Source organism: Amblyomma mixtum, chromosome 3 (genome assembly GCF_055824585.1).
Source record: "Amblyomma mixtum isolate Tamu chromosome 3, ASM5582458v1, whole genome shotgun sequence".
Taxonomy (NCBI): domain Eukaryota; kingdom Metazoa; phylum Arthropoda; class Arachnida; order Ixodida; family Ixodidae; genus Amblyomma; species Amblyomma mixtum.
The window spans coordinates 376,019,741-376,035,203 of NC_143014.1; the positions used below are offsets into that span (position 1 = coordinate 376,019,741).

A 15,463-nucleotide genomic window follows, 5' to 3' on the forward strand; every position below is an offset into this window, starting at 1 on the left:
TCATACAAGAGGAAATATAAATATTTTCTCCTAGGTATGTTTTTGCAAGTGAAAGCAGAGGCGATCACTTTTGCTTCGAGTGACCGTGCAGCTTCGTAACCATCGAATATTTCAAGTTGAGCCATAAGCAAATTCATATGGCAGTTCAAGGGTAAAAAGAACTGCGGCAGAAACAGGAAGCATGAAGAGAAGTGGCCAGGACGAGCGGTATTCCGCTCTTTCTAAGTCCTGTTCTTGTCACGGTTTTTTTTCTTACGCGATACATATGCAGCCCCTTCGGTCGAAAAGCCGTGCACGTCACAGTGTGCCTCCAGAAACCCTTGATATTTTGCGCCGTTTCCGTGAATGTGCAGTGCTGCTTTAAAATAAAACCAACTATTTTTCTTTCGAGCATGACTTCTTTAAAAGCTCTTTTAAAAATAATTGCCGCAGTTAGATAGGTGCACAGACGGCCACTGCATTCACTATTTCGAAAACCCTCCGCATACAAAGCGCGACCCGCTCTCACTACGAACGCTGCTGAGTCGTGACTGTCTCCCGCAGGGCGGCCGCTTGGTGACGCTGCAGCCGGCACTTCCGTCGAGCGCCGGGATCTATACCTGCGAGGCAGTGAACGCAGTGGGACGCGCCTCGCTCGATTACATCCTCGAAGTGCACGGTAAGCGACGTCCAAGAATGCCCACTCAAACGCACAAGAAGAGCGCATAAGGCGTTCATTAATTTTTTTCATTTCAATGAAAGGGCACATAATTACACGTAAATGTTGGGCCAGTAGCCAAAGCTCGTGTCGGCCCATTTCACCGACATATTCGGCAGAGAAAACATGTATGGAGCACATGGCGAAAAACATCAGGATTGATCTTATTAACGAAGTGCAAAAAATACGATAAAAATTACTAAGGAAAAAGGACGCACACATTTACATAAATCATTGACTTTTACGAATCAAAAGTTACAACTTCAGAAGGATTACAATGCTCAACTAGAAAAGGCAGAAACATGTTAAATCAGCAAAATAATTTAATCGCTATAACTTTCTTTCATACAATACAATTATAAAGGAAGTTTTGGGAAATAGAATTTTTTCATTGAAAAAGATAGAACTAATAGCCATTTTAACTTTAAGAGGAGCTGCATTCGAAATTTTGGAGATAATTTTGGCCGTAAGGCGCCGACCGTAAAAATTGCGAGTGCCAGGTAGATCAAAATTTATATTAGTAGCCCTTCTGGTGTTTCTAGTGGGTACAAAAAAGAGTGTAAACGGAAGGGGATGAGCGTTAAGAATGATGGCGTTTACAACAAGACACACTTTCATTTCTGCTGCAACCCTAAAAGGGAGTATCCGGAGTACTGACAATAATGACGGGTCATTTGAAGGGGTCATTACGCGTACAGCTCTCTCTTGCCGATGAATGGTGGGATCTAAGTATGTTTTGAAAGTGAATGCCCATGACTCTGCAGTAAATAAATCAGAATGAAATATCGTGGACTACACAATTTTTAAAATAGCAGTACTAAAATATGTTCGCGTATGGACGACAACATAGCAGGCTGAAGCAAGTGTGCAGTACGCGTTTGTGACGTGCTGTTTAAAATTTAACTGGTTGTCAGTTACAAGGCCTAAGGTCCAAACTCTGAACGCTTCCTTTCCTTCGGAGTTTTCCTAAACTTACGCGATGCCTGCTTGCCGCCAACGATATCACGTGCAGTTGGAGTGTGTCGTTCAGTGTCGTCCACTGCTGCTGGTTGCGGGTGCCGATGAGTCGCTGACGGGCGACTTTTATACACTGCGTTTGAACACTTGGCTTGCGCAGACCAGTCCATGTATAGAATTGCGGGAAGATTACCACGGCGGCGCACTTATTGTTGGGCTTGGAGATGAAGCCCACGAAGGATAGCAGGCGTATTTATAGGCTGTGTTGTACAGTGTCGCCCACTGCCGCTTCATGCCAGTCAGTAAAATGCTACTTATATAGCAGCTTCCAGTTCGTTGTACCCACAGCACTAAATCAACTTCACAGGTAAGGTTAAAACTTAGGGCCTCTTCTATTTATATATTTATTTAAGCATACTGTTAGCCTAATTAGGCTCTTACAGGAGTGGGCAAAATAATTGGATAGTTATACAAAACAATAGTATATCCAGTATAGCATGCACAAGATACAAAAACATGTGCACTGCAGGACAGACCATGGCATATAGGCAGATAACAAATATGCAGTTCGTTAAGAAACTGTAAAGGACATGCGCATTGCCATACACGTTCATTTCGATGCAGCTAAAATACGGTAAAGAAGAACGACAAAACAACGAAGAGATACAGCAAGGTCAAACGTGATAGTCAGAAGGGACAAGTACAAAAAAACATTAAACTGAACACTCGCGCTGAATAACTCTAGACATCGTAATTAAGCAAACAAGGGAAGGGGAATGAGGGGCTCGTTATAAATATGAAAGAAGCCAACAGCCACAGAAACCAAGGGGCACAGGGGATTTTTAATTTTTCTATTTTATTTTTTATTTTGTGGTGTTGATCAATTTAGATATTACTGAACATGTTGTCGCTTAAAGCTAATTGATTAGAAAAGCAGAAGAAAAAACAACCACTGCCGCCGGTGGGATCCGAACCCGCGACCTTCGAATTACGCGTCCGGTGCTCTACCTCTGAGCTACGGCGACGGCTGTCAAATCTTCTGCTTTCGGGGGTATTTATGTTTTACAAGTAACCTAACCTTGAGAGTGTTCATCAGCGCCACCCACGTTCATAAGCGGCGGACGTAGAACGTCCTGAGTTACCGCAGGTATGACGTAGAACGTCATCGAACGGAGAGGGTGGAAGCTGCGTGAGAACCCTCTTATGCTTCCTATGGTGTCAAGGCTGCCAGAACCGAGGCCCTCACTAAGCAATTAAGCAAACAAGGGAAGGGGAATGAGGGGCTCGTTATAAATATGAAAGAAGCCAACAGCCACAGAAACCAAGGGGCACAGGGGATTTTTAATTTTTCTATTTTATTTTTTATTTTGTGGTGTTGATCAATTTAGATATTACTGAACATGTTGTCGCTTAAAGCTAATTGATTAGAAAAGCAGAAGAAAAAACAACCACTCCCGCCGGTGGGATCCGAACCCACGACCTCCGAATTACGCGTCCGGTGCTCTACCTCTGAGCTACGGCGACGGCTGTCAAATCTTCTGCTTTCGGGGGTATTTATGTTTTACAAGTAACCTAACCTTGAGAGTGTTCATCAGCGCCACGCACGTTCATAAGCGGCGGACGTAGAACGTCCTGAGTTACCGCAGGTATGACGTAGAACGTCATCGAACGGAGAGGGTGGAAGCTGCGTGAGAACCCTCTTATGCTTCCTATGGTGTCAAGGCTGCCAGAACCGAGGCCCTCACTAAGCAATTAAGCAAACAAGGGAAGGGGAATGAGGGGCTCGTTATAAATATGAAAGAAGCCAACAGCCACAGAAACCAAGGGGCACAGGGGATTTTTAATTTTTCTATTTTATTTTTTATTTTGTGGTGTTGATCAATTTAGATATTACTGAACATGTTGTCGCTTAAAGCTAATTGATTAGAAAAGCAGAAGAAAAAACAACCACTGCCGCCGGTGGGATCCGAACCCACGACCTCCGAATTACGCGTCCGGTGCTCTACCTCTGAGCTACGGCGACGGCTGTCAAATCTTCTGCTTTCGGGGGTATTTATGTTTTACAAGTAACCTAACCTTGAGAGTGTTCATCAGCGCCACCCACGCCACATCGTAGTTCTTTTTTTTATTGTAAATTCGGTTTCTCAAAAAATGACTACGTTTTGCAAAATAGATATCCAGAGAGACGTCGTCCATGAATTCGTGAGGCAGATTATTCCATTCTCCAATGGCTAACGGGAAAAATGAGAATTTATATGTTGCACCACGCTCGGATGGGTCTGATGCACTTTTCATGGTTTAATCGCTTTGAACGATGACAAGGTCCCTTGATGTACTGATTTTTATCAACTCTTATACGATTGCTGGAAAGAAGAAAAAAAAACTACATCGAGGCTACGCGTCGCCGACAAGCAAGGGTAGAGATATGCGCTTTAGCTCGTAGAGAAGAGACGCTGTCATGGCGTGAGTAGCAGGAATAAATAAACCGAAGGGCCTTATTTTGAATTTTTTCAAGTTGTTCGGCAGATAAGCGCAAACTTCAAGAACAGCTTGGTCAGTTGGAGTCAAAAATGACTGCCACGGCCATTGGAAGCCACAATGGCGGACATTCCAGCGCCAGCCACGGGGATGGGGCTTGCACTGGCCTGGACAGCGATAATCAAGTCAGACATGTTCACACAGGAACAGCTAAGCACAGGTGGCAGTTAGGAAGTCTAGAGGCGACATAGAGAAGGGGAACAAGCTAAACCCAAGGAATGAGGTCACAGTCACTGATAAGAGGCAGCAAAATCCAGAAGTTAGGAGGCAGGGGGAGAGTACCCTAGAGCTCATCGCTGGTGACTCAAACATGAGGCGCTGCAAAAGAGCTATAATGGAGCGTGTAAAGGGTGATAGTGAGAGGAAAGAGGAAGCCACGAAGCTGGTGGAATATGGAAATTAAGGAGGCCATCGAACAACGACGGGCAGCTTCAAGGGAACACAGAGAAGCAAAGAGGGCGCAGTTATCTGAAGAGGAAATAGGCGAAAAATGAGAATGTTATCGAGAAAAGAAACAGCAAGTTGAGGTCCTTGTCCAGGCTAAAATAAAGCTGTCCTCTGATCAATGGCTTGCTGAAGTTCGCGATTAAAATAAAGGGCGGCGAAGGAAATTTAGGAACTATATAAGCTGGTTGGGAAAAACAAATCAAATACAGGAGGAACAGATTAAAGATGCTAAGGGAAAATGTTTACAGGGAGACGATGCTGTCCACTATATTACATCAGTTATAGCTGCGTCTTTTAGCAACGACAATAAGGTAATCTCACCATGTCAGGGAGCAACACAGGACAGCACAAGAGAGAACAGCTGAGAAGTGACTGGTCCTAACTGGAAAAAGGCGGAAGCTGATATTCCTAAAGCCACATTCGCAGGGATAGACGAAATTCCAATTAAGCTGATTAATGAACTTGACCCAAAAAGCAAAGAAACGCTGATAAAAGCATTGGAGACAGTCATAACAAATAATAAAATTCCGCACAGCTGGAGACAGTAAAATGAATTTGATTTATAAAGAAAAAGGAGATAAGATGACCGTAAAATCCTTCCGTCCGATTACGATACAATCTGTTATATACAGGCTGGCAATGCAGGTGGTGAAATTAAAAATGCAGTCATAGGTGGAAGGTAATAGGATACTCGGAGACCTTCAGAATGGGTTCAGAAGGGGTAGGCGCTTAGATGATATCCTGTTCGTGCATACCCAATGCATAGAAATAGCTATGGCGAAAAACAGACCTCAGTATTTAGCCTTCACGGACATAAATGGTGCATACGCTAACGTGAACAGAGAAATGTAGTGGAACATATTAAAAGCTGTAGGTATCGGTCATGGGGTAATTCTTTTTCTACCGCAAATCTACCAAGATAATAAAGTTGAAATTACATGTGAAGGGATAAAAGTACCACAGCTGTGGGGGTACAGAAAGGATTAAGGCAAGGTTGTCCTCTATCACCACTGCTGTTCATGCTTTATGTGATTAATATGGAAAGAAGGCTACAAGAAAGGAAGACTTACAAACTTTGCTTAATTGTTGTGGAGACGAAGAACACGCTCTAAGTTCCAGTTTTAGCGCAACTAAGTCAGCTGTGATGATTTTCAACGATACAACTGATCAGGTGCTTACAATACAAGGCCACGAAATATCCAAAGTGGCCGAATACAAATACCTGTGGATATGGCTTAGAGGATTAGAGTATTGGTGGCTGAAGCGATTAGAGGATTGGTGGCTGAAAAGCAGAAATGTGACATAAGGTGAGAAGTGTAGGAAACCGTAGTGAAAGAAGATGGCGAATCTTAATGGGAATTAGCACCACAGTTGAACAAAAATAAATAAAGAAAAGCTGAGCATGGTGGCAATTGCCACCACCCCGTTTCAAAGGGGGCGCTCCTATCCATCCATCTATCCATCCATTCATCTACCCACCCGCCCACCCATCCATCCATTTATCCGTCCGTCCGTCCGTCCGTCCGTCCGTCCGTCCGTCCGTCCGTCCGTCCGTCCGTCCGTCCATCCATCCATCCATCCATCCATCCCTCCATCCGTCCAACCGTCCGTCCATCCGTCCGTCCGTCCGTCCGTCCGTCCGTCCGTCCGTCCGTCCGTCCGTCCGTCCGTCCGTCCGTCCGTCCGTCCGTCCGTCCGTCCGTCCGTCCGTCCGTCCGTCCGTCCGTCCGTCCGTCCGTCCGTCCGTCCGTCCGTCCGTCCGTCCGTCCGTCCGTCCGTCCGTCCGTCCGTCCGTCCGTCCGTCCGTCCGTCCGTCCGTCCGTCCGTCCATCCATCCATCCATCCATCCATCCATCCATCCATCCATCCATCCATCCATCCATCCATCCATCCATCCATCCATCCATCCATCCATCCATCCATCCATCCATCCATCCATCCATCCATCCATCCATCCATCCGTCCGTCCGTCCGTCCGTCCGTCCGTCCGTCCGTCCGTCCGTCCGTCCGTCCTTTCATCCTCCCTTGTTAGTTAAGGTAACTAGCCACGCTAACGAGGGTGCATCGCGGGGAAGGTAATTAAAGGGGACGAGTTGAGGATGCAATGCGGAGAAACGAACCACAGAGGACGAGTAAAGCGCAGCCCCACATCCACCAGCCTTGAATATACCCACGCGCCTGCAAGTACATGTTATGGAGGAGTCTGCTGGTATTCATGCACTTGGGACAGGTCTTAAAGCCGAGGTCACGCCGACAGCGTCCACGCAGACTTCCGCCCTATTGTGAACAAGGGCGCCGTATGGGACCCGAAACGTCATTTTTCATCCTTTGACTTGGTCAGTGACCCAATTTTCCTTTGTGAATAAATTAAGGGCGAAACTTGCCTAAGGCCCACACATTGGCGAGGCACTCTGTTTCAGTCACAGAAGAGTGAGACTCAGACTTGGTCAGTGTACGGCTGGCATAGGCAACGACATATTCGTCGAAGCCAGATTTGCGCTGGGCGAGCACTGCACCAAGACCAATACCACTGGCATCCGGGTGGACTTCAGTGGTGGCCGCCGGGTCGAAATGGTGCAAGATGGGTGGTGCCGTGAGTAGACGACGCAGGGGGTTGTAGGCGTCGTCGGATGCGAGTGAACAAGCCGAAAAATCAACATTGGGGCCGAGCAGCTGAGTCAAAGAGGCAGCAATTGAGGCAAAGTTGGGAATGAAACGCTTAAAATAAGAGCAGAGCCCTTGGGAGCTGCGAAGTTCCTTAGTGGTGGAAGATTTTGGAAACTCAGTCACGGCTCGAAGTTTCGCGGGGTCAGGGCGTACACCATCTTTCGACACAACGTTACCAAAAATTGTCACTTCGCAGGCAGCAAAGGGGCATTTTTTTAAGTTCCTCTGCAGGCGTGCGTTTCTGAGGGATGTGATGACGTGCCTCAGGCGACATAGATGCGTTTGAAAGTCGGGTGAAAAGATAACTATATATTCCAGGTAGCACAAGCATGTCTTCGACTTGAGGCCACGCAAAAAGGTATCTATCATTCGCTCGAAAGTAGCAGGAGCGTTACAGAGGCCGAAAGACATGACGTTAAGCTTGTAGAGGCCGTCAGGGGTCACAAACGCGGTTTTGGCACAATCTGCAGCTGCCATTGGGACCTGCCAATAACCAGAGCACAAATCAAAAGAAGAAAAGAGCTCTGCGCCTTGTAGAGAGTCCAGAGCGTCATCAATACGGGGCAAAGGGTAGACGTCTTTGCGTGTGATCTTATTAATGCGGCGGTGATCGACGCAAAATTGGACGGAGCCATCCTTCTTGACGAGGACAACCGGTGAGGCCCAGAGCTGGTGGAAGGCTGAATAACACCGCTCTGAAGCATGGTGTCTACCTGTTCTTCAATAACTCGTCGTTCAGTGGCGGAAACACGATATGGGCGCTGTCGCAGAGGAGCATGGGCGCCGGTGTCAATGCGATGCTCGAAAGTCGTCGTGCGTCCCAAAACACGTTTGTGGCAATCAAAGGAGGAGCGAAACTCCCCAAGAAGCGCAAGAAGCTGGGTTCGCTGAGCTGGAGGAAGAATGGCGTCAATAGAGCGAAGGGATAGGTCGGTCGACAACGCGGCGGGCGCAGGAGTAGGTGAGCTGAGGGCGTCCATGGCTGCCGGCGGTGCTACTGCGGCAGCGTCGGGGTGGTTGAAAACAGAATCAGAGCTGCACGGTTCCGACGCATTCCCCGCGGCGCAGTGCGAAGGAGCTGGAAAACGCGTTTAAGACACACAGTGCGGTGCAGCCGGCGGATAAAGTGAGCAGGGCATAAGGCAGCGGCAGACAATGGCGGTGTAGAAAAGTAGGAGACGGCGTGAAGGTGACACTGGCATCGCGAAGACAGTCACAGCAGCGAGGTACAATCACGGAAGAGCACGCAGGAATATCGGTACTGTCGGCGACAAAAGCTTTGGCAGAAACAGGGGCACCACAAATTTCAGTCTCTGGCACGGGATTCGGCACTTGAGCGCTACTTGAGCCAGAGCACAGTCGGTGACCGCGTTGTGAAGCGATAGGAAGTCCCAGCCCAAGATGATCGAATGCGAACATGACGGCAGAACGATGAACTCGACCAAATATAAAATGTATTCTATGACTACTCGAGCAGTACAGGCTGCTAACGGCTGGATGAGGTGCGCACTTGCAGATCGTAACGACAGGCCAGAAAGGGGCGTCTTCACTTTCCTCAAAGAGCGGCAAAGCGCTGCATCCATGACAGAAACCGCAGTACCGGTGTCGACAAGCGCCATGACAGATACGCCCTCTACAAAAAATTGAATTAAATTAGCGGCAGACAAACGAGGCCTTTCAAATTTCGACGACTGCGCAGTTCTCGCCTCAAGAACTGCGGCACCTGGTTTTTCTCTCGAGAGGTCGAGGGACGCCGTCGCATCGGAGAGATGGAGCGCCGACGTGGAGAAGGCGAACGGCGTCCAGAGAAGGCGATGCGCTCAGGAGACAGAGAACCGCTTAGGGGCGGCTCAGCAGGAGGCGAATACTGTCGCTGGGACCAGTAACCGGAAACTTCAGGAAGTGGTCCTGAGACATTCATGCGTCGACGGCAAAGCCGCGCCACATGACCTGGCAAGCCGCAGAAGTAGCAGATCGGGCGGTTGTCAGGCGTGCGCCAGGAGCTGCCCAGTTGAGCTGGCGGTCGAATGTTATCAGGCATGCCCCAGGAGGTTCGCAGGTGAGCAGGCGGCGAAATAAAAGCAGACGGCTCTCGAACAGGACTAGGAGGTGGAGCATAGGTAGGTGGTCGAGGTCGCGCAACAACCTCCGCATACGTCAGCGGGGCCGCGAGAGGTGTGGGCTGAGGGGCTTGCGGGAGAGCCTCAGCGACCTGTTCTTGAATGATGTGCCTCAGATTCCGAGTTATGTGTGGTGATGGCTCTTGATGGCTTGAAATAAGCGAGAGCTGCCGAGCAACTTCTTCACTGATGAAGCTCTTGATTTGCGGCAGGAGCGATGACTGGTCTCTTGCATCGTTGAGGCCAGCAAGCGAGTCGATGCTCGTGGTGTGCTCGCGTGTCAGAGCCCTCTGCTTGCGTAGTGCGTCGAAGCTCTGACATAGGGTGATGACTTCGGCGACGGTGCGCAGGTATCGCGCCAACAACATCTAAAAGGCGTCGTCATGAATGCCCTTGAGAATATGCCTGATCTTGTCGGCTTCGGACATCTTCACCCTCTTGCACAGGTCTACGACATCCTCGATGTAACTCGTAAAGTTCTCTCCTACCTGCTGCGACCGCGCACGCGAGCGCTGTTCGGCACGGAGTTTTCTGACAGCCGAGCGGCCGAATACCTCTGAGAAGTTCGCTTTGAAAACGGACCATGACGTAATGTCCGCCTCGTGGTTCCGATACCACAGATTTGCCACGCCCGTCAGATAGAAAAAAACATTGTTCAGCTTGGTTTCTGCGTCCCACTTATTGTATGCGCTCACCCGCTCATACGATGTGAGCCAATCCTCAACTTCATGGTCGTCCGTGCCGCTGAATACAGCGGGGTCCCGCTGGCGAAGAGGACCAGCACAGACGACAGCGGCCAGGGTCACTTGTACGGCTTGGTGGTTCGAAGGCATCGCGGTGGGGGGTAGCGTTCGGCTGCGGAGTTCCAGGGCGAGATGATATTACCCAGCACCTCCACCAAATGTAAGGTGGGATTTGTTCAGTGAAGCTTCTGGACGGGAGCAGGGCTAACAGCAGTCCGAGGTCAGCTAGTCGAGCCAGGAGCTTGCACCAGGCGATGGCCATGCGGCTCGCGCGTATGCCCGTCGTCTTCCTTACACACTGATTAATTGCAAGTAATAACGATGAATGCATAAGTAGGCTCGTTGTCACCACTTCGCGCACCTGTACTATCAGCGTCAATTGAAACCCGAACAAGCCAATTGAATCGCGAACAGCACAACTCGCAGATATTATACTAGGGAGGCAAAATACATGAGCAGTTGATTTTACCATCGAAGCCGAAAAGACCGCTCTTCTGAAATGTTAATAGCCCACGCCTGTATTTCATCTCCAGCCTCTAATATGCTTGATTTGTTGCGCTCGCGTTTCAGTTGTTTTGTCCGCGTTTCATTTGGCGCTGATAGTACGTGCGCGAAGTCTGCGGTAGTCCACACAAAGCCGATATGTATCGTCTTTCTTTGGAACTAAGACTATAGGGAAGCCCCAAGGGCTGTTAGACCTCTCAACAACGCCAGTGTCGATAAGTTCGTCTAAGGCGCTGTCTGGTGCTTTTCTCTTAGCCAAGGTAATTGCTCTAGGTTTGCACTTGCAAGGCAGTGCGTCACCCGTGTCTATTCTGTGCCATACTAGCGTAGTGAGGCCAGGACGGTCCATGAATGTCGCGTTTAATTCGTAGAACGGAGATGACAAACGTGTGTTCTCCCTCTCCGATACGCTGTTCACATCCGACTACAAGGGGTTCATTGCCCTTCCCTGCACGGCAGAACAGCTTTCTACCGCGACAGCATTCTTTGTGGGCCCTCTCTCAGCGGCGATCGTCTGCTCGTATGCTGCTTCTCGGGCCGGCACGGGTGATTCTTCAAGGTCTCCCCCCGCTCGCGCCGCGTTCGGAGTCTGAATTGACTGCGGGGCCGCGGGCGCTATCACGAAAAGCTTCAAGGCGCCTGTCGTACTCTCTCGGTAGCCACCGCTGCCTATGTCTATCACGATGCCTGTCTTGGCTAGGAAGTCTCGACCGAAAATTACAGGAAAGGATAAACAGGGAAGATGAACGAGGCGTTGTCGCCGCACGCGTCTTTCCCAGCGAACCACTATCCTAGTTGCACCGCTAGATTGCGCTGTGCCGCTCGCGAGGAGAAAAGTGGTATCGCACTCTCTCAACAGGATTTTGTTCTGGCGGAGATGGTTTAGCACCTCGTCACCGAACAAAGAAGCGCTTGCCCCTGTATCGAGTAACGCGGTGGATTTCTTTTGAGCTATTGTTAGCTCAATGAACGGCGCTGGCAAGTCAACAGAACTTTTCACGCGACATGCCAAAGACGCTAGTAAACCGGTGTTCTCAGTGTACGCCACGCGGAGTCGAAGGTCGATCACCGGCGACTGTGGCCGTTTCCCGACCGTGTTTGCTCACGGGCTGGAAGGCGGCCACAGTCGCGAGCGAAATGCCCCGGTTGGACGCACCGGTAGCAACGGCTGTGCGGGCTCCGACGGGCTGGGCGCTGGTCACCACGTTACGGTCGGTCGTCTCGATCTCGCGGTGCGGACGGCGGGGGCCGCTCGTGCGGCCGCGTGTTGGCCTCGCGATCTCGGCTCTACTTGTGTTCCGCTCTGCGGCAGCGTGTGCTGTTCGCAACCCCTACTGAAAAATCCGGTATGAATTTTAAACCGGAACCGCATACCGGGTTATTGTACAGGATTTGCGATACCGGATTACTGGAATATCCTGTATAAAACAGGACAGTCCTGTATAATACAGGACTCTCCTGTTTTGTACAGGATACTCCAGTATCGCAAATCCTGTACAAACCCGGTATGCGGTTCCGGTTTAAAATTCATACCCGAATACAGGACAGTCCTGTATTAAACAGGCTAGGCCCGTATTATACAGGAGGGCCCTGTATCACAGGACAAAGGCAGAATAAAATGCTTCAAATATATCCCACTTGGACTAAATCTGCCCAAAAACTGGGGCCATAAGTGTACATGCCAAATGCTGAAATATACAGAGCCTCAGAAACTGGTAATCTGCGATTATCAGCAACTCGCATTGCAGTCGATGTGCCATTGTGTTATTTGCTCCCACCTTTTACCAAAGTATTGGTAGCTTGGTGAATATTATAATGCATCAAAAACTCCAAAATATGTTTATTTTTTCCGCATGTCTTGAACCAGCTCACTAAGGTAATAATTTAACTCTTTGCGACGATCTACCGGCGCTGGGGTCTCTACAGGGTGCTGGCCAATGAAGTAGTCAAAAGCACCTGCAGAAAAGAAAATATGATTGGTAGTACATAATGCCCCCAGCTTATCATTTAATTGCGCACTGACACACAACATAATGCATTGAGCACTGTGACATGCAACTTACGGCCAATGGCTTGTAGCTTTTCAGGGGTCATTGGCTTTCTGCCCACTGTGGAGGCTTCTGACTTCAGGTTCCGATGGCAAGCTTGCCCTGTAACGCCCCTTTCCAGGAGTTGTGGAGTCGTCCAAAGGCTGCGTCTTTACAGAAACGCGAATCTTTGGGTGCCACCATAACTGCTGCGCACGTTGCCGAAGGAATAAAAATTCCATTCCCGAGGTGGACCTGTATGCAATAACAAATGCATACCCCAGTAGCACAAACGGGGCTCTGAATTGCGGGCCCCCGTGGGCCCAGACAAGCCACAGACAAGCCAGGCGTCTCAAGACGCCAGGCACTGAGCATTGGCAATGCTCAGTATCGTGAATGCACCTACCGCCTTCCATATTTGAATCAATAATGTATTGCAAATCTGCGTCGTAACATTGTTGGTGTGTAAACAGGTTGCTCAGACGATTGCGATGCTTGCGTGGTCATCCTTTATTATTTACGGCACATACCGCAGCATTGATGCGATGCGTGATGTTTGTTCAAGGTCTTGAGCCGCTCCCCCTCAGGACGCTTATCAATGATTGCTCTCGCACGTATACACCATGTGCCCCTGTAAAGAAATAATACAAACTATAAAACTAATTTTAGCCGTGCTATCATGAAGGATAAGCAATTTCGGTATGTAACTGAAAGAAAATTTTGCGCTATTTCGTCCATCTACGCTGTGCAGTCTACAAAGTTTTAGTTAAAAAGACACTGAACAGTTAGAACGTTTCTGTTGACGCCGAGCATATAACCGAGACGGAGGCAGTACTTAAAGAACAGAGTAATTTAAAATGCGTACTTACGTCCTAGCAGCACGACGTCGCCGTCATAAAATCCGCCTTCCACCGGTCAAATGTTCACCACCGGCCTCCACCGGTCAAATGTTCACCACACACGTCTTTCGGAGCGAAGTCATTCATCACTGAGACAAGGATGATAGGGTTCCACCATATTTGCACTGGACGTACGCATGAAAGGCGATGTCATCTTTGATCATGGATTGATCAAGGCAACACGAAGAAAGTCGCAAAAAATTGTATAACACAAATTCAACGCCAACGAGCGAGTGCCAGCGTGTTTTCCCAGCTACCTTCATCGCTTGACACTCAACCCAGCCGCAGGAGAGAAGTAAAAACCTGTTCCAAACAAACGCAGGAAAGGCGGGGGGGGGGGGGGGGGGGGGCACTTTTGCAAAAAGTCACCGCGAAGCGGCCGGGGACAGTGAACAAGTAGAATCGGAACCTCCTCGCCACTTCATGGAAGTCGCGGGAAGCGTGGTCGGGAGGGCGGCTTAAAATGTTCGGTCGTGGGTTGACAGACACAGCGGAGCCCAAGGGGAAGGAACAAAGCCCGATAGAAAGACCAGGAATGCGCAGTTTTTTTTGTTGTGACGGACCCAGGAAAAGCAGAGAAGGCGGTGCTGAGAGAAAAAAAAAGCTTTAAAAAATTTGCGTAAAGACGGGTTACTCGCGTAAGGTTTCTACAGGTGGTTTTTGTTTTTATTTTGTTCTCTCGAGCGCTGTATCTTCTAGCTAGCACGAAGCGTCGCCCTTAAGGAAACACCGCAAGCTGCCGGCTCCGTTGATATCTTGTTCGTCGATAGAAATGTTCTGGGCGATTTGTGATTAGTATGCCTTCCTGATAAAGTGAAGGGTGGGGCCGCTCGGGATGGCACTTGGACAAGTTGCGTTATCAATGGGCAATCACTTGACGAAGAAGAAGTGCAAAGAATTCCTGCACGAAAACCAAGAATTTTCTTTCTTCATCGATGCGTCGCTACAGACTGCCGCTAGCCAACAGCTGCTGCAATGAACGCGACAGTAACAAACCTTTTGGAGCCTCTGGCGCAGTCACCGGAGGCTCGCCATGTTTATCAGCCAGTCGTGAAGTTCTGCACTGTGAAATCCAGAGTAATCTGCGCAGGACTTACGAAGGCTGCTGGCGGATATATACTAGCCGTGTGCCCGCACACTATGGCGGTTGCCCTCAAATCACCAAATCATGCACAAACTGCATGTTTTGCCACTGCGAAGCTCACCCTTAGCCCTTTTCTTTTCCTAGCCCTTTCAACAAAACCGCGTATGTGTTGATTATCGCACTTATGCGCGCGCTGCCCCCACCTTTCCCTTAAAAAATATCTGCTGGCGTACAACAGTCAATCTGCAGACCAAGCACCAAAACCGCGGCACATATCGCTCTGAATACAGGCTGGTATGTCCGGTTTGAGCTCCGTACCGGACTAGTCTGTCCGGTTTGAGCTCCGTACCGGACTGGTCTGTCCAGTTTGAGCTTCGAACCGGGAATGGACTGTCCGGTATGAGCTCCGTACCGGAGCTGTCTGTCCGGTTTGGGATCGATACCGGACCGGTATGAACCGGTATAGCCATCAAACCGGACGGGTCTCGCCGGTATGAGAGTGATACCGGACCGGTATGAAACCGATATGTTCCGGTAAAATCCGGTTTGCCGCGATACCGAATTTTTCAATAGGGACGCGTAGCTGAATGGATCCAAAGCGCGGTCAGACAATTGCTAACCCGTTGGGACACGCTCGTCAGCAAACTGTGCTGACTATTCAGCTCTAGATGGACTGCGCGCTGTGCTGCCATTCCACGCGCAGCGCGGCTCAAGTGACTGCGATGCGGGTGGCGTTGGCCGATACACTTGCGCAAAGAGGATGTCTCCCTGAATGCGCTT

General features: G+C 49.4%; 1 protein-coding gene across 1 annotated transcript in view; it reads left to right on the plus strand.

The window, feature by feature from the left end:
- Positions 1-1,898, plus strand: part of LOC149356843 (hemicentin-2-like) — a 107,528-nt gene extending 105,630 nt beyond the window's left edge. Inside the window, exon 14 of the mRNA XM_089575376.1 lies at positions 1,815-1,898. Coding sequence (XP_089431502.1) covers positions 1,815-1,898 — 84 coding nt within the window. The remainder of the gene's footprint in view (positions 1-1,814) is intronic.
- Positions 1,899-15,463: the final 13,565 nt, after the last annotated feature.